Raw genomic sequence first — 26,958 nt, forward strand, 5'->3', positions numbered from 1 at the left:
ATGCTTTAGGTATTCCTGTATATGTGTCTACACCGGTGGGTGACTCTATCGTGGTCGACCGAGTCCATCGTTCGTGTGTTGTAGTGATTGAGGGTCTTGAGACCCGTGTAGACTTGTTACTCTTAGATATGGTGGACTTTGATATCATTCTGGGTATGGATTGGCTCTCACCCTATCACGCTATCTTGGACTGCCATGCCAAGACTGTGACTTTAGCTTTACCGGGTATGCCTCGCTTAGAGTGGAGAGGGACTCCAAGTCATTCTACCCGTAGTGTCATATCGTACGTGAAGGCTCGACGTATGGTCGAGAAGGGGTGCCTGGCCTATTTGGCCTATGTTCGTGATTCCAGTGCTGAGGTCCCTTCCATAGACTCTGCGCCTATTGTCCGGGAGTTTCCCGATGTCTTTCCTTCAGACCTGCCGGGTATGCCACCCGACAGGGATATAGATTTCTGTATTGACTTGGTTCCGGGCACTCAGCCTATTTCTATTCCGCCGTACAGAATGGCCCCACCGGAGTTGAAGGAGTTAAAAGAACAGTTGCAGGATTTGCTGGAGAAGGGTTTCATTAGACCCAGTGTGTCTCCTTAGGGTGCGCCGGTGTTATTTGTTAAGATGAAGGATGGGAATGAGGATGTGTATTGATTACCGGCAACTGAACAAGGTAACGGTCAAGAATAAGTACCCACTGTCGAGGATTGATGATTTGTTCGACCAGCTTCAGGGTGCCAGGGTATTCTCCAAGATTGACTTGCGATCTGGCTACCATCAGTTGAGGATTAGGGNGCTACCACGAGTAGGCGCCATCACGATCCCGATGGTGGGAAATCCGGGTCGTGACAAGTTGGTATCAGAGCACTAGGTTACATAGGTCTCACAACTCACAGACAAACTCAGTAGAGTCTGAGGGGTCGGTACGGAGACGTCTGTACTTGTCCCCCAGAGGCTATTGAGTTAGGAAAAATCTCTCATTCGTTCTTTCTTGTCGTGCGATTTGGTTTCTCAATGCTGATTGAATTTCTACTCTGTTCTTTCGCAGATGGCGAGAACACGCGCTTCCTCATCTACCGATCAGCAGTCCGAGCCCCAGACAGCTCCCGCTAGGGGCAGAGGACGTGGCCATGCTAGGGGCCGAGGTAGGGGCAGGGCTCAACCCCAAGAAGCAGCACCAGTGGCGGAGCCCAGGTTGACCTTGAGGAGGAGGTTCCGGCCCCAGCCGTAGCAGTTCCGGTGGGCCCAGCTCAGGTCCCAAAGGGGTTTATTGCTACCCCAGTTCTTCAGGACACTTTGGTCCGGTTGGTGGGCCTCATGGAGAGTGTCACCCGAGCAGGATTGCTTCCTGTAGCACCAGCCACTTCTCAGGCTGGAGGAGGGGCCCAGACTCCTGCTGCACGTACTCCGGAGCAGGTAGCTCCCCAGGGTCAGATTCCAGCGGCTCAGCCAGCTACGACAGTTCAGCCGGGGGTAGTTGCACAGGCCGGCGATGGAGCGGCTATGTCCGCAGATGCTTTATGGAGGCTGGTCAGGTTTACCAAGCTCTTCACTGCTACATTCAGTGGAGCTTCTTCTGAGGACCCCCAGGATTTCTTATACAGCTGCCACGAGGTTCTTCGGAACATGGGCATTATGGAGTCCAATGGAGTTGATTTGGCTGCCTTTCGTCTATCTGGATCCGCCAAGACTTGGTGGAGGGATTTCTGTTTAGCCAGACCAGCAGGGTCGCCGTCTTTGACTTGGGATCAGTTTTCAGAGTTGTTTCTGGAGAAGTTTCTCTCCGTTACTCAGAGGGATGCTTATCGGAGGCAGTTTGAGCGCCTCTAGCAGGGGTCTGTGACAGTCACTCAGTATGAGACCAGGTTTATTGATCTAGCTCGCCATGCCATTGTCATACTCCCCACTGAGAGGGAGAGGGTGAGGAGATTTATTGATGGTTTGATCTAGCCTATTCGTCTTCAGATGGCTAGAGAGGCGGGGAGTGATATTACTTTTCAGGAGGCGGCCAATGTGGCCCGGAGGATCGAGATGGTTCTGCCATACGGGGGTGGTCATAGAACAGACAAGAGACCCCGTCACACAGGTCGGTTCAGTGGTGCCTCATCTGGGGGCAGGGATTCTTATGATAGGGGTCAGACTTCCAGGCCTTTCCAGTTAGCCCTCCAGGTTTCTCAGGGTGCCCCAGGTGATCGTGGTTCCCGTGGGCATTATTCTGATCAGCAGTCACTTAGTGCACCGCCAGCTCCCGTCAGTGCACCGCCACTTTAGAGTTTTCGAGGAGGTCATTCGGGTCGCCAGGGCCAGCCACAGCGTTCGGAGGGATGTTATGAGTGTGGTGAGTATGGAGAGCTTGCCCGAGATTGAGGGGTACTCAGTCTCAGCAGCAGGGTCCACGTCCTATGATTCAGGCACCAGATGCCCCACAGCCAGCCAGAGGTGGAGGCAGAGGTCATAGAGGTGGAGGTAGAGGCCATAGAGGTGGAGCTCAGACCGCCAGGGGCGGAGGTCAGCTAGCAGCAGATCGACCTAGGGATACAGCTCAGGGTGGTGGGGCCCAGCCCCGTTGCTATGCTCTCCAGGCTAGACTAGAGGCAGAGGCCTCAGATGCGGTGATCACAGGTACGGTTCTGGTTTGTGATCGAGGTGCTTTGGTACTATTTGATCCAGGGTCTACGTATTTATATGTTTCCTCTTATTTCGCACCATGCTTGGTTATGCCTAGTGATGCTTTGGGTATTCTTGTATATGTGTCTACACCGGTGGGTGACTCTATCGTGGTCGACCGAGTCCATTGTTTGTGTGTTGTAGTGATTGAGGGTCTTGAGACCCATGTAGACTTGTTACTCTTAGACATGGTTGACTTTAATATCATTCTGGGTATGGATTGGCTATCACCAATCACGCTATCTTGGACTCCATGCCAAGACTGTAACTTTAGCTTTAACGAGTGTGCCTCGCTTAGAGTGGAGAGGACTCCAAGTCATTCTACCCGTAGTGTCATATCGTACGTGAAGGCTCGATGTATGGTCGAGAAGGGGTGCCTGGCCTATTTGGCCTATGTTCGTGATTCCAGTACTGTGGTCCCTTCCATAGACTCTGTGCCTATTGTCCGGGAATTTCCCGATGTCTTTCCTTCAGACCTGCCGGGTATGCCACCCGACAGGGATATAGATTTATGTATTGACTTGGTTCCGGGCACTCAGCCCATTTCTATTTCGCCGTACAGAATGGCCCCGCCGGAGTTGAATGAGTTAAAAGAATAGTTGCAGGATTTGCTGGAGAAGGGTTCCACTAGACCCAGTGTGTCTCCTTGGGGTGCGCCAGTGTTATTTGTCAAGAAGAAGGATGGGTCAATGAGGATGTGTATTGATTACCGGCAATTGAACAAGGTAACGGTCAAGAATAAGTACCCATTGCCGAGGATTGATGATTTGTTCGACCAGCTTCAGGGTGCCAGGGTATTCTCCAAGATTGACTTGAGATTCGGGTACCATCAGTTGAGGATTAGGGCATCAGATGTCCCTAAGACAGCCTTCCGCACTCGGTATGGGCATTACGAGTTCCTGGTTATGTCATTTGGGTTGACCAATGCCCCGGCAGCATTTATGGAGTTGATGAACCGAGTGTTCAGGCCATATTTGGACATGTTCGTGATAGTCTTTATTGACGATATTTTGGTGTACTCCCGCAGCCAGGAGGAGCACGAGCAGCACCTTAGAGTGGTTCTTCAGACTCTGAGGGATAGTCAGTTATATGCCAAGTTCTCCAAGTGTGAGTTCTGGCTGAGTTCGGTAGCATTTCTGGGTCACGTTGTATCAGCTGAGGGTATTCATGTGGACCCGAAGAAGATAGAGGCAGTCAAGAACTGGCCTAGACCAGCATCAGCGACAGAGATTCGGAGTTTCTTGGGGTTAGCAGGCTACTACAGGCGGTTCGTAGAGGGATTTTCATTTATTGATACAAATGTGTTTATATTGAGTATTGTTTCCTTGTTCATCGTAAATTTAGACTGCTTTAGATTGTTACTCTGGATTACTGTTAATATTGCCATCTCCCCATAGCATGTTTCCCCTCCCATATTGTTAATTGTTTGCTATTTCGATTCGGTTGTATATTTATAATTGCACAGGTTTATGTGGTGTCCAGTCTAGCCTCGTCACTACTTCGCCGAGGTTAGGCTAGATACTTACCAGCACATGGGGTCGGTTGTGCTGATACTACACTCAGTGCATTTTTGCACAGGTCCAGGTTTTGAGGAGCAGCAGCAGCATTAGCACGGGAGCAGGCTTTCATTATCACGAGACCGAGGTAGCCTTGCAGGCGTCCGCAGGCCCGGCGTCTCTCCCTTATTTTCTCTTCTATATTGTTGCCTCCTTGTTTTCGAGACAACAGTTTATATATTTCTTTCAGACCTTTGTATTTAGTAAACTCTTAGCAGTTCGTGAGTAATGTGACACCAGTCTTGGGTAGAGGCTATTGTTGACTGTTCCGCATTTTGATTTAGATCATGATTCAGACTTCCGCTATTATTATTAAATTTCATGTTCTATATTGATGTTATAAATTATTAAAAGATTTGTTAGCAATGGAAGAGTAAATGAGTAGGTTTGCCTAGCTACCACGAGTAGGCTCCATCACGACCCCGAGTGCGGGAAATTCGGGTCGTGACAACGCTATGAAACATCCATAATATAATCTTCTAACAATTCAAGTCTTTGTCTGTGAGGTGGGCTAAATTCATTTTTTTAACTTAAACTAGAGTCTTCTATAGCTGTAGGAATGACAACATATACGCTGCACAAATAATACTCCAAAATCTTAAGTGCGTTCATAATGTAACTAACTCTGGGCCATTGATCGAATAATTCCTTTCGCGCCTTCTCAACTTTCATTAAAAAGTAAGCAATTATTTTTCCTGGTGGTTCTGTCACTTGTTGAATGAGTACTTGGCTTATCTAAGTACCCGCATGATAGAACTTAAGGGTCCACCAAATTATATAGAGAACTAGGTTCTCTATCAGCTCCCACAGTCAGCAACAGACTATAAAACCAAACAGTATAGGAAACTAGGTTTTCTATCTGTTCCCGCAGTAAATCGGCAGTAAATAACGAACACGTGATATTTACGTGGAAAACTCCTTGTTTATGGGAATAAAAACCACGACCTACTCTAGTAGGATTTCAACTCCACTAACCGAGCAAACTTCAGATTACAACCTATGTAACCTAGGAATTAACCTCTTAATCCCTCACTAACTTGTAATACTCTATTATAAGCCACTTTGTAATAACACTATTACAAAGACTTTGGTATCCCTCACTAACTTGTAAAACACCTATTACAAGCCACTTTGTAATACCTCTATTACAAAGACTTCCAACTTGACTAACTCTAGCCAAGACACAAACACAATGGTGTATGATTTACAAAGGTTTCCCATAAAATGCTTCTAACTAAGCTAAGTAGAATTACAAGTGAAGAACAAAATAACAAAGACTCAACAAACCTAAGGATTAACGATATCTTCAATCTTTGGATCTAGTCCTTGAGGTTGCAGTAGCTTTGTTCTTGAGAAATGTGGTGGCTAGCACTTGAGAGAATATTTTCTTTTGATTTGCAAGTGTTGGGGAGATAAAATCCATTGCCTTATATTAATAATATATGTGTGTGTGATGTCATCAAGGGTGATGTAATAAAGTGTCCTTTAGTTTTTCCTTAGCAAGCTACAGTTGTGCTGATGTACTGTTGCCAGACGGTACAGTGCAGCAGCTTTTACAACTGTAGAGTTGACTGTACAATGACCAGGGGAACTGATCCCTATTTGTTCCCTCATCTATTCCCTCTACTGTTTCCTTATCTGATTTCATTGAGAATTGAACCAAACATCTGAATAGTTACTCTGAATGCAAGGGAACTAATTGTATCAGATTCCTTATCTTGTTTACTTGTGAAGTTTGTCAAATCATCAAAACAAAAGATGCATAATTTATCAATTTCCCCCTTTTTGATGATGACAAACTTAGAATTGATACCCCCTCCCCCTGAGAACCAGATCTCCACATTGTTCCCCCTACGAATCAGCAATATTCCCCATGAGAACCGGACCAAAGAACTGATCACAACTGGTTCTTCAAGATTGTTTGGCAAATCATCAAAACACAAAATAACATAACTTATACATTTCCCCCTTTTTGATGTTGACAAACCCAAAACTAATGTTCCCCTTGAGAACCAGATTCCTCACATGTTTCCCTGTGGATCGGACCTATAACCAACATGTTATCAGCAATGTTTCCTCTGTGAAGCAGAGCTATCTTTCATGCACAACACAACATATCAATTCGATTTTGTTCCTCCCCCATGTTGACACCTATATAACTTCCCCCTTTTCGCATCATTGAAAAGAATAACAGAAGAAGCACAGCCAGGAAGAAGTTCAGTAACATTAACTCATGCTACTTGGGCAACACGGCATAAACAATAACAAGAACAACAAGTGAATGTCATTGCACAAAATAAAGTGATTGCCCATAGTAGAGTAATTATAATAAAAGCAAAGTAGTTTCAACAATACATAATATGACAATTTAAACAACTAAAGTACCAATGTCATCAAGCATAGGGATCAAAAGAAGATAGAAATTCAAGGGAATTTGGAAAGAGTGAAAGACATGGATCACTGGGCAGGAGGAAAAGTAAGGGGCTAAGCCCTTGATCAGCTTGTCCATTCATTCATTCACAATTCTTTGGTCAATGATCATCTGCTCTCTTAAGTCCTCCACCTATTTCCTCAATCGTTCATTCTCCTTTAACTTAGAATTCTATTCTGCCAAGGGTCCATGGGGACCTTGTTCTCTACCTATGTGAGCAGGCTGAACGATCAACTAGATCACCAAGAATCTCCCCAAGCTTCTCCTCATCAAGAACAAACTCAGTTCCATGCACATATAACATCAGAGTATCACATACAACATAGAAGCTTTTACTTCTTCTTCATAAACGTTAGAACTTGGAGGAAAAAGAAGGTGATTCTATTTTTTGGAACTCAACAATGTCAAGAAGTTCCTCCATTTTTCAGCAATATCAGAGTCAGCACTCTGTCTTACAGCACTTTCTGAGACTTCAGAGTCTTCTCCCTCTCCAAACCCGATAACTCAACCTTTTGCTTCTGTAAGGAACCAGGTTTCTCAATCACACTACCCTTTCTTTCTCCGAGTGGCCTTTCTCCCTCTTCTTCTTATCAATCTGTTCACCCTTATCATCTGCTGCATCTTTCTCAACCAACTTTCTTTTCTTCATTTTTTTTGAATTCTTTCTCACAAGTGAAGATTTTTCCACTTCGTACTTCCACAATCACCACATCAGCATGTCATACCACTTCATCATCAATCAGCCTACTTTTCATCAATCTTTTTTACTGAATTAGAGGTTCATTTAAGCATAAAACCCAATAGAAAAAGATCATCATCAGAATTAACATCCTAAGAAGAATTTGAGGGACCAGGTCCGTTATTCAGTTCCCCTTTTTCCAGCACATTCACCGATTCCTCCATCCTTCAAGGCTTCTACAAACCCAGCAACAATTTCAACCTCACTCTCTAGAATATTAGATCTACCCCATTCTTTTTCAGTTAAAGTCCCATCAAAGTATGCCAAAAGCTTCTTGGGTCTCGATTCAGTCGGAGTTAGGATTTTTGAAGGTGACAGAGTTGGGTTCACTTCTGGCTTATTTGGAGAGAATGATTCTTTTTGACATAAGGTTGCTTTAGTTTTGAAGAAAAGAATCGATTTCTGTTGGGTGTGAGAGAAGGAAATGGTTTTCGAGGCAACAGGTCAGTTCAGAAAAGGTTTAACATTTTGGACTTCAAAAATTTGGAGAGAGATGGGAATAAATTAATGACAATACACTTCAGTAGTTTAAAAAGACATATAAGTATTGAAGAGACTATTAACCTGAGTCACAGGAACCAGGTTCCTTGACGTTGTTTGAAAATTTGAGCAGAAACTCCTAGAAAAACTCCTAGAAGGGCAATGTCACTCTTACTTGTTTTGTCCTGAAACTGCCATGTATGTATACCAGTAACAATATAGATTTGAGTTAGATGTCACCAAAAAACACTTTTTAGCATTGCACATTTCCTTCTTAACATAGCCAATCATCGAGGGACCAGGTTTTTAGTTAAGCTTGATTAACCCCATCTCCAGATGATTTCTTTCAAAGTATTCACTACTCAGCGCCTTGGTGAAGATGTCTTCTACCTGGTCCTCCATCTTCCAGAACTTCTTACAAATCATAACCTTTTCAACATTATCCCTCAAAAAGTGATGTCACACATCAATGTGCTTTGTCGTCTTGTTTTGTACCGGTTTCAAGCTGTAAATACACCAAAGTCTTCAAGATGTTGCTTGATCTATAGTAGTTGAGCACAACAGGAAGCAGCAACCACGTATTCAGCTTCAGCAGTACAAAGAGCCACACAATTTGTTTCTTTGTACCCCATGAGATCAAGCATGACCCCAGAAAATGTGTCGTCTAGATGTGCTCTTTGTGTCCACCATATATTCAGTATAATCAGCATCAGCATATCCAACCATGTCAAAAGTATCTCCTGAAAAATAGACGAGGACCAGGTCCTGTGTTCCCTTAGGATACCTCAAAATTCCCTTGATAGCCTTCAAGTGAGAGTCTTTTGGGCCAGGTTCCAATCACTATTCTGTCTGAAGGCCTAGGGACCAAGTGCCACACTTGGTTCCTCTGAACTAATGGAGTTCTTCTTGCATAGCAGCCATCTAGTTAGCATTTTTTAATGCTTCTTTGATGTTTTTAGGCTCGATTTGAGACAAGAACGCTGAGAGGGAAAACATGTTCCTTTCCTTAGAACTAGGTTGAATACCAGAGTCTAAGGGTGTGATTACATTTTGAAGGGATGTGAACTCTTTTGCTTCTAGTTGGATACTTGAACATCAGAATTTGAAGGACCAGGTTCCTCCATATGTGAGTCATCATTTACATCAACAGAATTATAACTTCCACTCTTTTGTTCTGCATCAAGAGTACCTAATGCAGCATCAACAACCATATGTTGAGCTTCAGTCAAGGTGATAGAGGGACCAGGTTCCTCTGTGCCTTTTGGAGATTCTGCTGCATCTCCTTAATCTCTTTGCTTGACTTGACTCATCAAATTAGTCTTTCCATTTGCAATATCTATAGCTTCACCAGGAGCATTTGTAAATTCTCCATCTTCATCTTCTTTGTTATGTGACCGTTTGCCACCATTATTGAGAACAAAACATTTTGCATCCAAAGGCTCCCAGGTAAGTTAGTGTGGGTTTTCTCCCATTGAGCAGTTCATGGAGAGACTTCTCGAGAAGGGACCTGATCATGCATTTGTTAATCAAGTAGCATGTAGTGTTGAATGTTTCACCCATGAACCAGATCCTCCATAACGGACTTGTTCACCAAATAAAAACTCGCATGCCCCAGTCGTTTGTGCTATAACTATATATCATCATCAATGACACTTAAGTGTGTTATATCACCGCTATTCAGTGAATCAAGGTCTGCAACATAGATATTCTTGAATCTCTTGGTTATCAATACTATTTCACCAGTTTTAAGATTGGTGAAAGTGCAAGATTTGGACAAGAACTTCACTTTATTTCCTTATCACAGATTTGAGACACACTCAACAAGCTATATTTCAAACCATTCACATAGTACACATTTTCAATTGCATGGGAGAGTGTTTTGTCAATTTTGCCAACACCAAGAATATAGCATTCTTGTCATTTCCAAAGGACACATTCCCACCTTGGAAGGCCTAGAGTGAGAAAATAATTCAGTCTTCTAATTTTGTGCTTAGAGGAGCCACTATCCATGTACCAATTTTTTGACTGCTACCTCTCACTCCAGCCTACACACTAAATCAATGATTAGACTTAGGAACCCAAGCCAGCTTGGGTCCCTTATAATGATAGAATAGGAGGATCAAACTTCTTTTTTCCTATGCATGCAGCACGTATTTTCTTTTCAGGGAACCGGGTTCCTCATCAGTAGGCCTCTTTTCAACAAAAACATTGTTTTTCTGCAAAGCCTGAATTTTAGTTTTGCAAGAGTCCTTGTAAGGACCCGTTTGACCACAGTGAGTGCACAACCTATTATCAGCCACAGTTACATACTTGCTGTGAGGATTATAGGAGGTTTTAGCCTTTTGGAACCCGATTCCTTGCCTGTTTCCACCATTACTCTTGTACATAAACGTTATTATATTAGAGGATCGGGTCCATTTAAGTGACTTATCAAGATCATTTTTAACCCTTTTTAAATCCTCCTGAAGTTATCTATTCTTTTCAAGCTCAGCAACAAGATTTGTTTTAACTTTCTTAAGCTCACTCTCAAGTTCAAGTTGAGCCCCACTAGCCACTTCTTTACCCTTATTGTTGTCCATCCATTTTTTTGCTTGGTTTTTCAACAAGTTATGTTCTCTAGTTGCTTCTTCCTCTTGTTCCTTCAAGTCTACAATGGAAACTACCATATAATCCCTTTCTTGTTCTATGTCACCAATTTCTTCTATTAAAGAATTTTTCTCATTAATAGAGGCTATGATAGGCATCAATCAACACATTTGCTAAGGACATCAATTTATCCTTAGAGTAAGTTTTCAAATTTATTTGAACATCAAGAAAACTTACCTCATCTTCCTCCTTGTCCTCATCATTATCGGATTTGGCGATGAATGTAAAGATTGACTCATATTCTGAAGATCCATTGTCAGCAAGCATCATATCATTACCTTAAGATTCACTGGAGGAATTTCCCCAATCAGCCAGGGCTTGCTTCACCATGTTGTCAGCAGTATCTCTTCTTTCGAACATTCTTTCAGGGACATGGTTCCTCTTAGCCGCCTTTTCAGTGTTGGTTTTGTAGTGATCCTGCTTATGAAGAGGACAATCTTTAATGAAGTGTCCAGGCTTTCCACACTTATGACAACAATCATTTCCTTTGAGATTCCCGCTGGAACTTCCTTTCTTTGGAATCCCACAATTTTTTCGAATCATCTTTTTGAATCATTGAGGGAGATACTCTATGTCAGATTCATCACTACTTGAATCCTTGTTGGCAGCCTTGAGAACCATGTTCTTCTCCTTCTTGGGCTCTCTTCTTTCGAAATCCTTCTTTCTCTTCATCTCATAAGTTTTGAGATTTCCAATAAGCTCGTCAATAGTCAGCTTCTGCAGGTCTTTGGCTTCAGTGATAGCATTAACCTTGCTCTCCCTGGAACCTGGTAGAACACTGAGTATCTTCCGTACTAGCTTGTTGGTTGGAATGACTTCACCAAGTGAATAAAGCTCATTGATTATGGAGGTGAAGCGGGTATACATCTCTTGAATGGACTCATCCTCTTTTATTTAAAGAGTTCATACTCAGTTGTAAGCATATCTATTTTAGAATGCTTTACCTGAGTAGTCCCTTCGTGAGCCATTTGAAGAGCTTTCCAGATTTCCTTAGAAGATTCACATGCCGAGATACGATTATACTCGTCTGGTCCAATGCCACACACAAGAATCTTCTTCGCCTTGAAGTTCTTCTCAACAGCTTTCCGGTCAGCACCATTGTATTCTTTTCTTGTCTTTGGAACAGTCTTTGTTCCCTCTTCAACAGACTTCATAGGGACAAAGGGACCATCACAAATCACTTCCCAAAGCTCGGAGTCTTCAGCCATAATGAAGTTATGCATTCTTGTTTTACACCAACCATAATAATGGCCGTTGTATCTTGGGGGTCTATAGGTTGATTGTCCTTCCTCAAAGTTTGGTGGAGCAGCCATGATGACGATCCTTTCTAGGTGTTAACCTTGTAGAAAGAACCTGCTCTGACACCAATTGATAGAATTTAAGGGTCCACCAAACTATATAAAGAACCAAGTTCTCTATCAGTTCCCACAACAAGCAACAGATTGTAAAACCAAACAATATAGGGAACCAGGTTCTCTATATGTTCCCACAATAAATCGGCAGTAAATAAAGAACACGTGATATTTACATGGAAAACTCCTTGCTCAAAGGATTAAAAACCACGACCTACCTAGTAGGATTTCAACTCCACTAACCGAGCAAACTTCAGATTATAACCTATGCAACCTAGGAATTAACCTCTTAATCCCTCACTAACTTGTAATACTCTATTACAAGCCACTTTGTAATAACTCTATTACAAAGACTTTGGTATCCCTCACTAATTTGTAACACACCTATTACAAGCCACTTTGTAATACCTCTATTACAAAGACTTCTAACGTTTAACTCTAGCCAAGACACAAACACAATGGTTTATGATTTACAAAGGTTTCCTACACAATGCTTCTAACTAAGCTAAGTAGGAATTACAAGTGAAGAACAAAATAACAAAGACTCAACAAACCTAAGGACTTAAAATATCTTCAATCTTTGGATCTGGTCCTTGAGGTTGCAGTTGGGGACGAGTTTCATCCTGCCTTCCACCAATTGATTTCTAAGAGGATTGGCAAATCTCACTGTGCGAGTAGCTTTGTTCTTGAGAGATGTGGTGTCTAGCACTTGAGAGAATATTTTCTTTTGATTTGCAAGTGTTGGGGAGATGAAATCCGTTGCCTCATATTAATAATATGTGTGTGTGATGTCATCAAGGGTGATGTAATAAAATGTCCTTTAGTTTGGCCTTAGCAAGCTACAGCTGTGCTGCTGTACTGCTGCCAGACGGTACAGTGCAACAGCTTTTACAGCTATAGAGTTGACAGTACAACGACCACGGGAACTGATCCCTATCTATTCCCTCATCTGTTCCCTCTGTTATTTCCTTATATGATTTATATTGAGAATTAAACCAGACATCTAACTAGTTACTCTGAATGCAAGGGAACTAATTGTATCAGATTCCTTATCTTGTTCTCTCATGAAGTTTGTCAAATCATCAAAACAAAAGATGCATAACTTATCACCACACCTATTGGAATTTCGTGCAACTCATATGATCTCGGATATTACTTTTCTTCCATTCATTAGCCACAATAGGTGCCACTTTCTTATGGTGTGTATACAATGTTGTAGTGAGACGATTGTTATAAGATAATTTCCTCTTTTGGTCACTATGCTTAGCTTGAAGCCTTCTTCTTTATTTTCTCAGCTAGTCTTTCATTGTAGTGCTTTTTAAGACCCTCTGACTTTTGTAAAGCTGCGAGCTTATAACATTGTATACCCTACAGAATTTCTGATGCTCTTACTCGCCTTTCATGATCCTTAGTTACTTACCTCCACGTCCTTGTGCTCGTAGAGTTGCTTCTGAATTTAAATTTTGGTTGTCTCCCTAGTGGCACTCTCTTTTCTTTCTGTAACACTTATACTATACCTTCTACCGCCCTAACTACTATCTGAATATTTCTCAAGAATTACGATGTCGTATTTGCGAGACTGAATTTCCTATGATGGGTTTCACTACGTTTATCTTACATGATCTACTAATTTATCTTAGACCTCTTGTCTAGCCATAACCAAGCTCTTCCTGAATCAACTACTAACAACTCATTAGTCCATGCTCATATTTATATTCTGCTTAACCTCTCTTGGGTTATGTCTTTTCTCTTAACTTACCTTTTACAGTGCTCCTAATGTATCAAGTGTTCATTCGCACTTATTTATCAATAATATCTGGTGTGGGAACCCTTACTACCTCTCCTGATATCGTGCTTGAATAATGTTCTGGAGTCGTAACATATCTATAGGGTCTGAATAAATGCAATATCATTCCTTTCGCCTTTTTACCGCATTCTTTCTTTATTATTCCATAGTTACTTGAACTACTTAACTCCGGCCTACTACCATATCACACTGTCTTCCCCCTTTAGGGGAGTATTAGCATTAAATGCTATGAAGATTTACCTATATATTGTTTACCTCTTCATCTTTGGCGTCTTTTCAAGTCTTCAACGACTCTTACTCGCCTTGCGGTAACCCTTCTCTACTAGGGATAACTGAATTCCTTACCCACGAGGGTGATACCTAGTTTAACTGGCACACTTAGTCCCTTAAGCTTAACTTTGCTCAATGTTTTTGCTTTGGCTGAGCGTCTTCCTGGATGACCTTTAAAGGTTATTCTTCTGTTGTTCATTTTGTTATTGCTACAATGTGATCTTTGAAATTCTCTTGATGTTGACTATTATCACATCATTCGATCCCTAATTGATGTTCAGATTATCTTGTTTCTAGCCCATGTTGATTTCTATTACTCCGGGGGTCTAAATTTTTGTTCTGGTAATCACGTTGGACTCACCAACTCATTTCTCGAAATGAGGATATGACTTTTGGCCTATACTCTTTTATTCTCTCAAGGCCTGTCACCTCTTGTCTTTTCCTTCACTTGACTATAGACTCTATCATCATATCATATTTTGATTTACCGTTATGACCCNATTACACTCAAGTAACGATCCAATGTATTTCATGATTTTACAAATATGAGCAAGTTTATGTTAATTAGCCTCGGGTAATAATTCTATATTAGCTTCTTCCAAAGACTAACAAGACTTCCTAATTGAATTATCCCTAAAACAACTAAGAGATAAATCACACCTGATTATGGCTACAAGTAGTTCAATCCTATCCCTAGGTAGAATCTGTAAATTAAGGGTTAAAGCCTCAAGTTCTTGTTAATTAATCTTTCCAAACCCCAAATAATCTTTCCCAAAATTAATACAAAGTAAATGGGCGAGTGATAGGGTTAGCTAATCCCTTTGGAAACATTAAAACACAAGAATAATTAAAGAAACAATAACACGCTTCAAAATAACTGAAAATCATTCAATACATAAGCAGAACAAGATAATCCACACTTTAAATATGAATATTCCCATAAACAAGATTCAAGTGTTGGAAAAAAATACTACACACTTAGATATACAATGCAAAGCAAGGAAATGAAGAATGAACTTAAATGGGTAAGAAATTCTCAACCAGAAGCGTCAAATCTTCAAGACCCAAGTGTGTGTGCAAGAACCCTAGCTCCTAAACTTGTATTTTCTTCTCAAAATATGTCAACGACTGCCCAAGATATTTTACAAACGAGCTAGGTCGTGTATTAAATGGTTTGGGGCCAAGAAGTGGTAAATTATAGAAATACCCAGAACTGAAGCGCGACGGAAACAGAAAACCCAAGATTTCGCAAATGCGACTAGTTCTTCGTAATTGCGAAGATGTCCAGAGCTGACAGATTTTGCAACTGCGACTACCTCTTTGCAAATGCGAAGCTTGCAAATACAAAGAGGCCATCGCAATGCGACCTCACCGTCCCCAGCCATGGAACCCAAAAACTTTCGAACAAAATCACACTTTTAGATAACCCAATCAGTTTTTAGGCACACAAACATGCAATAAACTTCACACAAAACCACGAGTTGAAGAAATTTCAATGATTCGACCAAGAATTTCATTCGGACCTTTCATCGATCACATAGTAAGCAGACAAAATCACTTTTATTTTTACAAAGCCATGGGTACTCAGACTTCACCATTTTTCAAGCAAATAAATAGGCTCACACTCCCAACCAACCTCACCCAGAAATCAACATATGATTTGAGCATTTTTTGTTGAACAATTTCTGACACAAGAACAGGACCCATTTGAAACCTAGGTTTTGAGAATTAAAGAAGAGAAGAAGATGATGATGATGCTATAGACATAAAGAGCACAAAGATTAAGCCTTCGTACCTTTATGCTTGCAATTAGGAATGAAAATGGTGGAACTTGAGATTTTGGAGAGTGAGGAAGATGAAGGTTTGAGAGCCCCAAATTTTTTTTACTTTTGTTCAAAATGGAATACAGTTACCCGTTTAAGGGCCCTGATGTCGCATTTGCGACCCACCTTTTGCAATTGAGAACTTCAAAAATCCTGCAGAGGTCGCAAATGCGACCATTTTTTCGATTTTGCGATGGGCCAGGTTCGCAAATGCGAACATAAGTTCGCAAATGCGAGCACTGAGCTGCTGCAATTTCCAGCTACTGGTTTTTGGCTCTCTGGTCACCCCGACTTGCTCAAATTGACACCAAAAATTCTAAAACATGGCAGATTATTTAAAAATAATATTCTAAGCTATTCTAAAAAAAGTAAATTTCAAAAACAACTAAAAATTTTGAAAACGATGGGTTGCCTCCCACCAAGCGCCGCATTTAACGTCGTGGCACGATGCGAATCAACTTTATCACTTTTCTCGCCACTTTAACAATATGAAGTAGGCACTTAACTTGGAATAAAGCTTGTGACCACGAGCGATGGGGGGTGGTAAGTAGATGATCAAGCAAAACTTTAATTTCTTCATTTTGCACTTTTTGGCAGTCATGTGAGGAATGTCATTTTGCCTTCTTGAATATGCAAATTGCAAAATGTACGGCTCTTGTTTTTCTTCTTTGCACTACCATATGGATTCGAACGGCCCAATTCCTATGTCACCATGCAATTCCAAAGTTGAAAAATGCTTGGAATGCGACCTCAAGCCTTCAAACTGCAATATTTCCCGGATTTTGACATCCTCTTTTTCCCCGAATTTAGAGTCATTTTCAACCCCATCTTCAAATTTTTTAGTCGACTCTAATTCCATATTTTTATTGGCATCACTAATAAGCATGGAGCCGGTTGGCGGATGTTCAATTCTTGATTCCTCAAAATAAAGCTCACTTTCTTCCTCGAAGTTGGATTCTTCTTGACTTCTTTCCACACTCTCAAGTTGGTGGGCATAGTGAGCCTCAACCAATATTTTCATTTTATCTTTCAAAGTGCGGATATTCTCATCATTTTGAGTCAACACTTGCTTCAAGTCCTCGAGTGCAAAGTGGTGCTTCTCCTTATTTTTTAAGAATGGCCTCAACATGAGCATCATCTTCTTATTTTGAGCATTTGAGAGTTCTTGGTTTTGATCAAGTGCCAAAAAGAATTTTCGGCTTCAACCTCTAAGGAAGGTTCTTGGTTATCATTCACTTCCAAGGCTTTTTGGACCTCTAAAGCTTCACGCATTTCTCCCATTTGTAAGTTTAGCCGTTCAAGCGCCAAATCATTTTGGAGACTATTTTCCAAAAGTTCCTCCAAGGCATTTTGCTCTTTGTTTTCTCCCTCAAGTACGCACTCTAACATGAGCTTGAACTCTCCATTTTGACCATGCTCAATTTCTTCCACTTCCATTTCCCTATATTTGTCGTCACAAAAAGTAGAATCATCATAGTGAGGGATGGGGGAAGGGAAGGACAAATAAGCACAATAATCCCAATGACCGTTTTGATGATCACACTTATCACAAATACTCCACTCATGGGTTTGAGATTGTGCGCACAATCCTCCCCCGGGAGAATTTAAATAATTTTGCCACGAGTGTCGTCCTCCACAATAAGGACAAGGGTCATCAAAGTATGAATAACTACCATCCGACCAATTTTTATTATGCGATGCCATTTTTAAAAACAAAGAAAATAAACAAGAAACAAATAAGAAAATTAACTTAGATAAGAAAATTAATTACACGAATGTTCACAAGTTTGGACCAAAGAACTTATGCTTATTTCTCTAACAAATGAAATACGCCAAATTGTTCCCCAGCAACGGCACCATTTTGATGACGCCCAAATCCACTACTAAAAAGTAAATGGACACGATCGCATGCAATATAATTTACCCAACTATGAGTCGGGGTCGAATCCCACAGAGAACAATATGTAGGCGATTAGGCGTGTAAGAGAATTATCACTTATTATGCTAAGCCAAACACTTAGAAATGTTTTTAGAAAATATTATAGCTAAATACGGAAATATAAACCAACCTATAAAGCAAATAAAATGATCAATGCCTACAAACATGGATGCATTAGGAATTACACTCAAGTAACGATCCAATGTATTTCATGATTTTACAAATATGAGCAAGTTTATGTTAATTAGCCTCGGGTAATAATTCTATATTAGCTTCTTCCAAAGACTAACAAGACTTCCTAATTGAATTATCCCTAAAACAACTAAGAGATAAATCACACCTGATTATGGCTACAAGTAGTTCAATCCTATCCCTAGGTAGAATCTGTAAATTAAGGGTTAAAGCCTCAAGTTCTTGTTAATTAATCTTTCCAAACCCCAAATAATCTTTCCCAAAATTAATACAAAGTAAATGGGCGAGTGATAGGGTTAGCTAATCCCTTTGGAAACATTAAAACACAAGAATAATTAAAGAAACAATAACACGCTTCAAAATAACTGAAAATCATTCAATACATAAGCACAACAAGATAATCCACACTTTAAATATGAATATTCCCATAAACAAGATTCAAGTGTTGGAAAAAAATACTACACACTTAGATATACAATGCAAAGCAAGGAAATGAAGAATGAACTTAAATGGGTAAGAAATTCTCAACCAGAAGCGTCAAATCTTCAAGACCCAAGTGTGTGTGCAAGAACCCTAGCTCCTAAACTTGTATTTTCTTCTCAAAATATGTCAACGACTGCCCAAGATATTTTACAAACGAGCTAGGTCGTGTATTAAATGGTTTGGGGCCAAGAAGTGGTAAATTATAGAAATACCCAGAACTGAAGCGCGAGTTCTTGTTAATTAATCTTTCTCAACCCTAAATAATCTTTCCCAAAATTAATTCGAAGTAAATGAGCGAGTCCTAGGGTTAGCTAATTCCTTTGGAAACATGAAAGAACATGAATAATTAAAGAAACAGTAACTCACTTCAATATAACTTAAAATCGTACAATACATAGGTAGAACAAGAATTTTTAATCCACACTTTAAATATGAATATTCCCATAAACAAGATTCAAGTGTTGGAAAAAATATTACACACTTATATATACAATAAAAAGCAAGGAAATGAAGAAATGAACATAAATAGGAATGAAATTCTCAACCAAAAGCGTTAAATCTTCAAGACCCAAGTGTGTGTGCAAGAACCCTAGCTCCAAAACTTGTACTGTCTTCTCAAAATATGTCAAAGGCTGCCCAAGATTTGCCAAAGTTATTTTACAAATGACCTAGGTCGTGTGTTAAATGGTTTGGGGACAAAAAGTGTAAAATTACAGAAGTACCCAGAGCTGAAGCGTGATCTTCACATTTGCGAAAAATGATTTTCTTGTTAACCATCGCATTTGTGATAACGACATCGCATTTGCGAAGTTTGACTGTATGCAAAGTCCGTTATCGCATTTGCGAAAACTTCTTTCCTGGGTTGACTTCGCATTTGTGAAGCCCTTTTTGGCATTTGCGATCACTGCTTTCTTCGCATTTCCCACATGTGTGTCACAATTGCGACACCTGAGGCCATTTTCCAGATTTTCTTCTTTTTAACTTCTTTTTGACTCTTTTTCACTTGGTTTCTTCATGATCAGTTTGAAATCACATAGAACCTATAAAATAAAAGTAAACGACATTAAACACGTGATTTTATCACTCATACATAGTAAAAATCTAAGCTTAAAGACAAGATAAGTTGGTAAAATACTAACATATCATAGACATGGTAACTCCGAGGAAATGGAGCTTACCAACCAATCTGATGTTTGACTTTGTCTACTGGGTAGGTCTATCGAGCTGTCTATCAGGACCAACAGGCATGAAATGCAACGTCCCGAGCAAAAGAGACGTAAGTACGAAATAATGTAGCGAGTATATAAGGCAACAGAATAACTGAAAGTCGAAATTGAATTGATAATATAATAACTGAAAGTACTTGGGAGTCAAATATAATTTTAAAATATGCTTACCTGCTGATATTGACTGATCTCTCTCAATATAGTAAGTAAAAAAGTTGTCCGGACCTATAAGGCTCAATAAGTGTAACTGCTATGTCGTAGTAGGCTCGCTCATAGGCGCTCGGCCATACCAGGCTCTGTATCTCGACCATTCTGGGCTCGCTCATAGGTGCTTGGCCACAGTAGGCTCGGTATATAACTTACCATCGGATCTGAGGTTGCCCAATAGGGGCATGCCTATCGATTATAGCTCGATGGTGGTGAAAATATTGTAATACTATATTTATAGAGACTCTCTGCTCTCTTGGCTGAAAGAAGACAAAATTAAACTGAATATGAAGTCCCGATAAGGGAGAATACTGTAGCTTATGAGACTAGGATAATGTACATAAATCCAAGAATAAGAACTTCTCTTTATGCCTCGTTATCAAGCGCATGTAGTTACGGGATCATGCCAAAATGAAGAAAAGGTTTAGCCTTAACATACCTTAACTCCGTTGAGTCCTTAATACTTTCCAAGAAATTTTTCAAATAACTCAACTCAATCTACCACAGCACAAGGAGATTCAAAATCAGTGCTGAGTAAAGGCTAAGTCCGCAACTTAAACTAGTAGCTCATTTACGTAAATTTAGGCAGCATCTCCTTGTAACAAGGCCCTCCTCCAATACCATATACCAAAAACAACAAGATCACAATAATAACAACATGTATGCATCATTTTCCAACCATATCTCCATCACAATATACCACAAAACAGCCTACACACCCTAATCACTTCGTACATAAAACGACAACCAAAGTAGTGCTAAACAACCTAAAAATGTAATGACGAACGACCAGCCCACCATTTTGTAATTATGTGGTGTTTCTCCACACCTTTTCTCCTCCAAAACTCCATAAAACATCAGCACAAGAGGCCAACACGAGTGGAGTACAATACAGTCTACTAAAACTGAAATAAATCGAACTCAAGGCTTCCGATCACCGTCCCGTGAGTTCTAACTATTTGGAAACGAATTTATCAACCTTCCTGAAAGTATGCATTTTAATAACTATGATGTACCTTTCAAAACTCAAACTACAAAGAAGAAGAGAGGTGATATAGCGATACTTACGTCGTAGGGATCGTTCTAATGTTATCGCTTCGTGATTTCATACCCAGGATGTTAATCTTTTTTGGAACCCTTGTAGAGAGCTTAAGAGTAAGTTTTTGGGAGTTCTCTGGTCGTGTTCTTAGAAAAATGAAGAGAAAGACGATTTACAACCCTATATATATCAACTTTTGAAAAGTCAAAGAGGTGCTCGCATTGCACCCTAGCATTGGCCCTTCTTCCGATGCTTATATCTTTTTATTCGGATGTCATATGAACGAACGGTTAAGAGCATTAGAAACTACATTCCAAGAATTTTAAATTGGTATATAATATGTCCCAAAAAAGCCTCATATAATACATAAAATGTATTGCTCAAAAAGCTTTAGTGACACACCTACTTGTCACCTATGCAGTCTGCGCTATCTCGCGAAACTGCAAATATCTCTCTACTCCTATGTCGTATCAACGAACGGTTTAATGCGTTAGAAATTAGACTCGTAGATAATCAATTTTGTAGATAGATCATCCCCTAATTCAATGTATATTGGGAGAAAAGCTTAGCTACATTTGACCTACGTTTCAACATATTTATGAATGTAACTTGTGATGACCTTTTCCAACTTTTATTCCACAACTCGCTTGACTTCAAAACATAACACACGTCTATCATAAGACTAAAATAACTCACATAATCTCCTTATTATTCTGAGAACCCCATTCTCACCCCAAAAGTACATGTTATAATATTTCCAACTTGTCGACTTTCGACGAAACTTATTTTCTGCAATTCGTTTAGCTTTTAAGACTTCCAACCCTCTTGGTACTTGGTATTCATGATCCTAAGGGTAACGTGATTAACTTAATTTATGTATTTTCAAAGATGATCTCATTTCTGAGCTTACATCAATTGACTTAAGACGTACTCTTACGTACAAAAATATGGGGTGTAACAAAAGTACTTATCCCAATCCAAGTATTGAACATCCCCTCCAAAATCGTCCAAAACTGAGCTCCAAAACCTTGTGAGAAAAAGTAACTAAATTTTGAAACAAGTAAAAAATGCAGCAGTTGTTCCAGCCCGAATCAGGTAGGGGTGTTCAAAAGCGAACCGAAACCGAAAACCGAACCGAAACCGAAGCTTAATGGCTTATTGGTATCGGGTTAACGGTTTAACGGACGGGGAACAGATGAATTTTTTTTATTAATGGCTTATCGGTTTGGGGACGGATTATTCAATTTTCTTAACGGATAGTCCATTAACCCGTTAAGAATATATATATATATATATATATATATATATATATATATATATATATACACACATATAAAATTTATTTTTATCCATATATATTAAATAATCAAAAACCCTTCTTCCTCCAGTACTCTATCAAAGTGAATTAGAATAAAAGAAAGCCAAATAAAAGGAGTCTTAAATTTTATTTTATTTTGATTGAATTAGGCCGATAAACCGCCCGATAACCACTCGATAAGAGATAAACCGATACCAATCCGCCCGATATCTTATCGGGTGGCTAGCGACTTAATACATTTAAAAGCCGATAACTGATAAGCCAAACCGTTAAGAGTAAATAACCGCCCAATCCGCCCGATAGGCAGACCTAGAATCAGGTCTTAGATGATCCTGAAACTCACGTTTGATAAGCCAACATGATCCCTGTAATATTACACCCAAGATAGCTTCTTTAATCACCCGATTTGGCCTTAAAATAAGAAAAATATGATGTTTGAAGTTATAAAAGAATTCTGAAAATTTCAGGGACATTAATTGCATTTTTGTAATTATTTACACTAGAAAAAAAAATCAGCAATAAGAAAATTTTCGTATTAGCACCCAAAACTCATTTGGAACCTCCCGTGCACAAACCATATATGAATTTCAATCATAAAATACTTTACGAACCTTCGCTTGCACTCAAAACACCGAAAAAGGTCATCTTCACCTGATATTGACCATGATCAAACTTCATATCTTTAACTAGTTTCTCAACCAGTGATTCAAAACACACCCGAGCCCCCCGGGACCCCATCCAATCATACCAACAAGTAAAAATACATTATTCAAACTTATCCAAAGCCTAAAAATACCCAGGGAACATCATAAAAAAGAATCGAGGCTCAACCCGAACATAATTTCTGTTATGTTATTAAATCTTCATTCTTTCAAAAGATTATTTGAATCACACTTAAATACTTCGGATTACTTCCAAACTTTGCGGACAAGTTCAATTCAACTATATAGACCTATTCAAAGTCTCGGAACATCAATTGGAGTCCAATAACATCAAAGTGGACTCTTGGTTAATCTTATGAATTCTAAAGTTCATCAAATTGCCAACTTTCGACAAGTACTGTTGAATTCTTCTAGGAACCTCCGAAACCAAATCCGAACATACATAAAAGTACAAAATCATCATACGAACCTATCAGAACAATCAAAACCTAATTCTGTGTCTATTTACCCAAAACGCAAACCTTGGTCAACTCTTCCAACTTAAAGCTTCAAAACGAGAATCACTCTTCCAACTTAAAACTTCGAAAACGGGAATCATTCTCCTAAATTAATCCTGAACCGCTCAAAAATCGAACCAACCATACAAGTAAGTCATAATACAGAATATGAAGTTACTCAAAGTCTCAAACCACCGAATGGCATGCTAAAGCTTAAAACGACCGGTCGGGTCGTTACACTTTTATCTCAATTTATTTGACATTCTTTCCTTTTCAATCAATATAAAAAATATATTATATAATAATTTAATTTTCGATTTCTCATTTTATCTCTAATGAGATGATATTTATTCGATAGCTTTCCTTAGACCACATATTTGAAAAGCGTTTTTTCATTAAATTCCGTACCTAGCATATGTAAAGTTAATTTAATAGGAACAACATAATTATTAGAATTGAAAATAATAGTATATGTGCATTTTCACTTCAAGGCGAATAGAATACTAAACCAATATTCATACGATTGAAATATTGAATAAAATTACTAAGTTAGTCATTTCAACTTACTGTTACCAAAAATGAAAATAAGAGTTAGGGCAAGTTAAATTTTTCAAAATATATAATTTAACTTACGTATCATGTTAGTAATTCTTATGACATTAAAAACAGAATTATAGCCTATAGCATACATATTGGAAGTAGAGTTGAAGATGCATAGGCGGTGTTAATGCAAAATTATCACGCTCCCATTCTCCCTCCGTAGGATGTCGTGTTGGCACCTAATCTTTAAGGCTAGAAAAGCCTAACATACATGAAGAACAAATGGAAATAACAATAAAAATTCCAATTAACCAACAGTTATCATAAGAAGGACTCCAAAATACAACTGAGAATAATAACTAAAATCTGGTAAGACCGAGTTATAAGCTCTACAAGAATATACTGAAACATCTCTAATACATCAATATCTATAATAGGATTATGCAATAGAAACTAAGATAGAGGGTGATTGTGAGGCCTGCGAACGCCAACAGGTATACCTTGAAGTCTCCGATCCAAAGCTCAACTCATGGATGCCTAGCATGGTATGAAGTACCTGGGTTTGCCAAAAAAAAGATGTGCAGAAGCGTAGTATGAGTACACCACAATGGTACCCAGTAAGTATCAAGCCTAACCTCAATAGAGTAGTGACAAGATTAGGTTACGGCACCAATTGGAATAAATAAAAAATTGGACAGGGATAGCACTGTATAGTAATGGAAACAATGTAAATGATACAATGAAGAAATACCACAAGAATAGCTACACTAAAATTAAGGCAATAAAGATATCACAGGGTAAACACATAATAAGAATGCCAAGGAAACAATGCAGACAATATACAAGTGATGTAAATGAAAGATAGAAACAAGAATCACTACCGAAGTATCGCCTCGTAATCTCGTTTTACAATCAACATCACAATCTATCCTTATATCACCGCGGGAGCCTTACATTTAGCATTGAAAATCATTTTTTCGAAAAAAAAAAGCTACCCGCATTTTAGCCCACCATATCACACCGCGTAGCTTCAAGTAGTTCCCCTACTCGCAACACGCGTATAAAACGCACCTTATCTCACTGCATGCATATCAACCCATGTCCGTATACCACCGCATGTATATCAATATCACAACATATCACAGATTGCACCTAAAATACCCAATACCATAACTTGCCAAAGAAGTGAACAATAATAATGTTTTCACAATAAATAGTCCATGTCTCAATCACAATATGTAAAAGAGTCTCAACAATAGTAACTGAAAGTGAATATATCAACAAGAATGGTATTTCAACAATTTACAACTTTGCCTCAATGTGATCACCGTTTTACAACATCAACACCAAAACTGAAAAATAAGATGTTCCAAGAAATAACAACTTCAAGTATGATAACTCAACAGTTAAGTATTAAACAAGGAAATGATAAAACAGTAAATTAAACTAAGCATGTAAGGGCGAATAACAAGAAAGGGACGAAGCAAGTATTAACAATGTCAAGTGAAGCATGCAAGGGCAGCTTAACGATGATGAACGTAACCTGTTATGATAATTTAATTAAGGCATGAAGAAAATCTACATAACTTAAAGTGGTCAATTATCATATTTAACCCGTGTACCACTCGTTACCTTGCATACACGGCTTTCACATACCATAATTAACATAAAACAACACAAATTCTAAGTGGTAATTTACCACACAATGTTAGGCAAGACACTTATCTCAAAAAAATGCTAAATCAATCCACTAGTAAGCCTTTTCCAAGAATATCCAACTCCGAACGGCTCGAATCTAGCCAAAATTATTTTATACCATAAATACAAACCATAGAAAACTATTTTTGATAATAAAGTTGCAATCTTCAAAGAAAATTAAAAAGTCAACTAAAAAAGTCAACCCCGGGGCCGTGTCTCGGTACCTGATCAAACTTAGAAAATGCGAACCCCCATCTAATAACGAGTCCAACCATACTCAAATTACTCAATTCCGACTTCAAATCGACCTTCAAATCCTCAAAATATAGTTTATGAAGTTTTCACAAATTACCCAAAATTTTCCAACTCAAAACACTAATTAAATGATTGAAATAATGAAGGACACATGTATAATATCCAAATCCAAGTTAGAATCACTTACCCCGATCAATTCGTTGAAGATCCCTCTCAAAATCGCCTAAAATCGATCCCTCTAAGATAAACGATGAAGAATGAAATAAAACCCTCATTTCTATCCTTTTCTGCCCAGCGATTATCGCTTCTGCGGTGCAGCAGCCGCATCTGCGGCTCTGCACCTGCGGAAAATCAATATGATAATAGGTGAATTAGACTATAATTAGGCCCTAAAGAACCACATTTTTGTATAGCTTTATGGTAAAAAGTGATATCCAAATGCTCTGATTAGTTCTTTTTCATGTTTTGCAGGCTATATCCAATAAAAGAAGTCTGTGGAGTACTGTTGGGATTAATTACGGAGAAAAGGAGGCCAACCATACAATACCCACAAAGTGCACCAAGCGAAGGGACAAAACCAGAACTAAAGCTGGCCTGCCGTTGTCCGGGCGTAACCGCGGTAGGACCACGACAGAACATTGCTGCAGATTCAGAGGACCATTCTGGCCGCGGTCCTGGCGTAATCGCGGTGGGACCGCGGCAGGACGCAGAAACTTCAGGGACCAAAGTGTCAAGTTGGGAAAACTTGGTGTAAAACCCTTATAAGATGTTGAAATTCGGCCACATTAGGGCAGACTTGTTTTGGAGAATACTTTTGCAAGATACACAAGCGTGAGAGATCACCCAAAAATATCATAGTTCTTTATCTCTTCTTTTTCTTGCTATTTTCGTAGTTTATCCTTACGTTGTTATGAGTAGCTAAATACTTTAGTCTAAGGTTTTGATGGAACCTATTGAAGGATGAACTTCTTGATTATGTTAATATAGTTTGCCAGTTGATCTCTATTTGTTCAACTACATGTTTGTTGTAGTTAATTGACAGGATCCTCCATTAGCGGTGCCTATTTAGTGTGCATAACTCGGGAGAGAGTGCATATTTATGTAATTGTTGAACAACACCACTCCCAAAGTATAAGAG

The 26,958-nt window shown here is 39.3% G+C and overlaps 1 protein-coding gene across 1 annotated transcript; it reads left to right on the forward strand.

Moving 5' to 3' along the window:
- On the forward strand, positions 3,356-5,887 carry LOC109230141 (RNA-directed DNA polymerase homolog). Its single transcript, XM_019395669.1, has 2 exons — positions 3,356-3,805; positions 5,750-5,887. Exons 1-2 carry the CDS (start codon positions 3,356-3,358, stop codon positions 5,885-5,887), a joined length of 588 nt encoding a protein of 195 aa, XP_019251214.1.

This window comes from Nicotiana attenuata, chromosome 7 (assembly GCF_001879085.1).
Source record: "Nicotiana attenuata strain UT chromosome 7, NIATTr2, whole genome shotgun sequence".
Lineage (NCBI taxonomy): Eukaryota > Viridiplantae > Streptophyta > Magnoliopsida > Solanales > Solanaceae > Nicotiana > Nicotiana attenuata.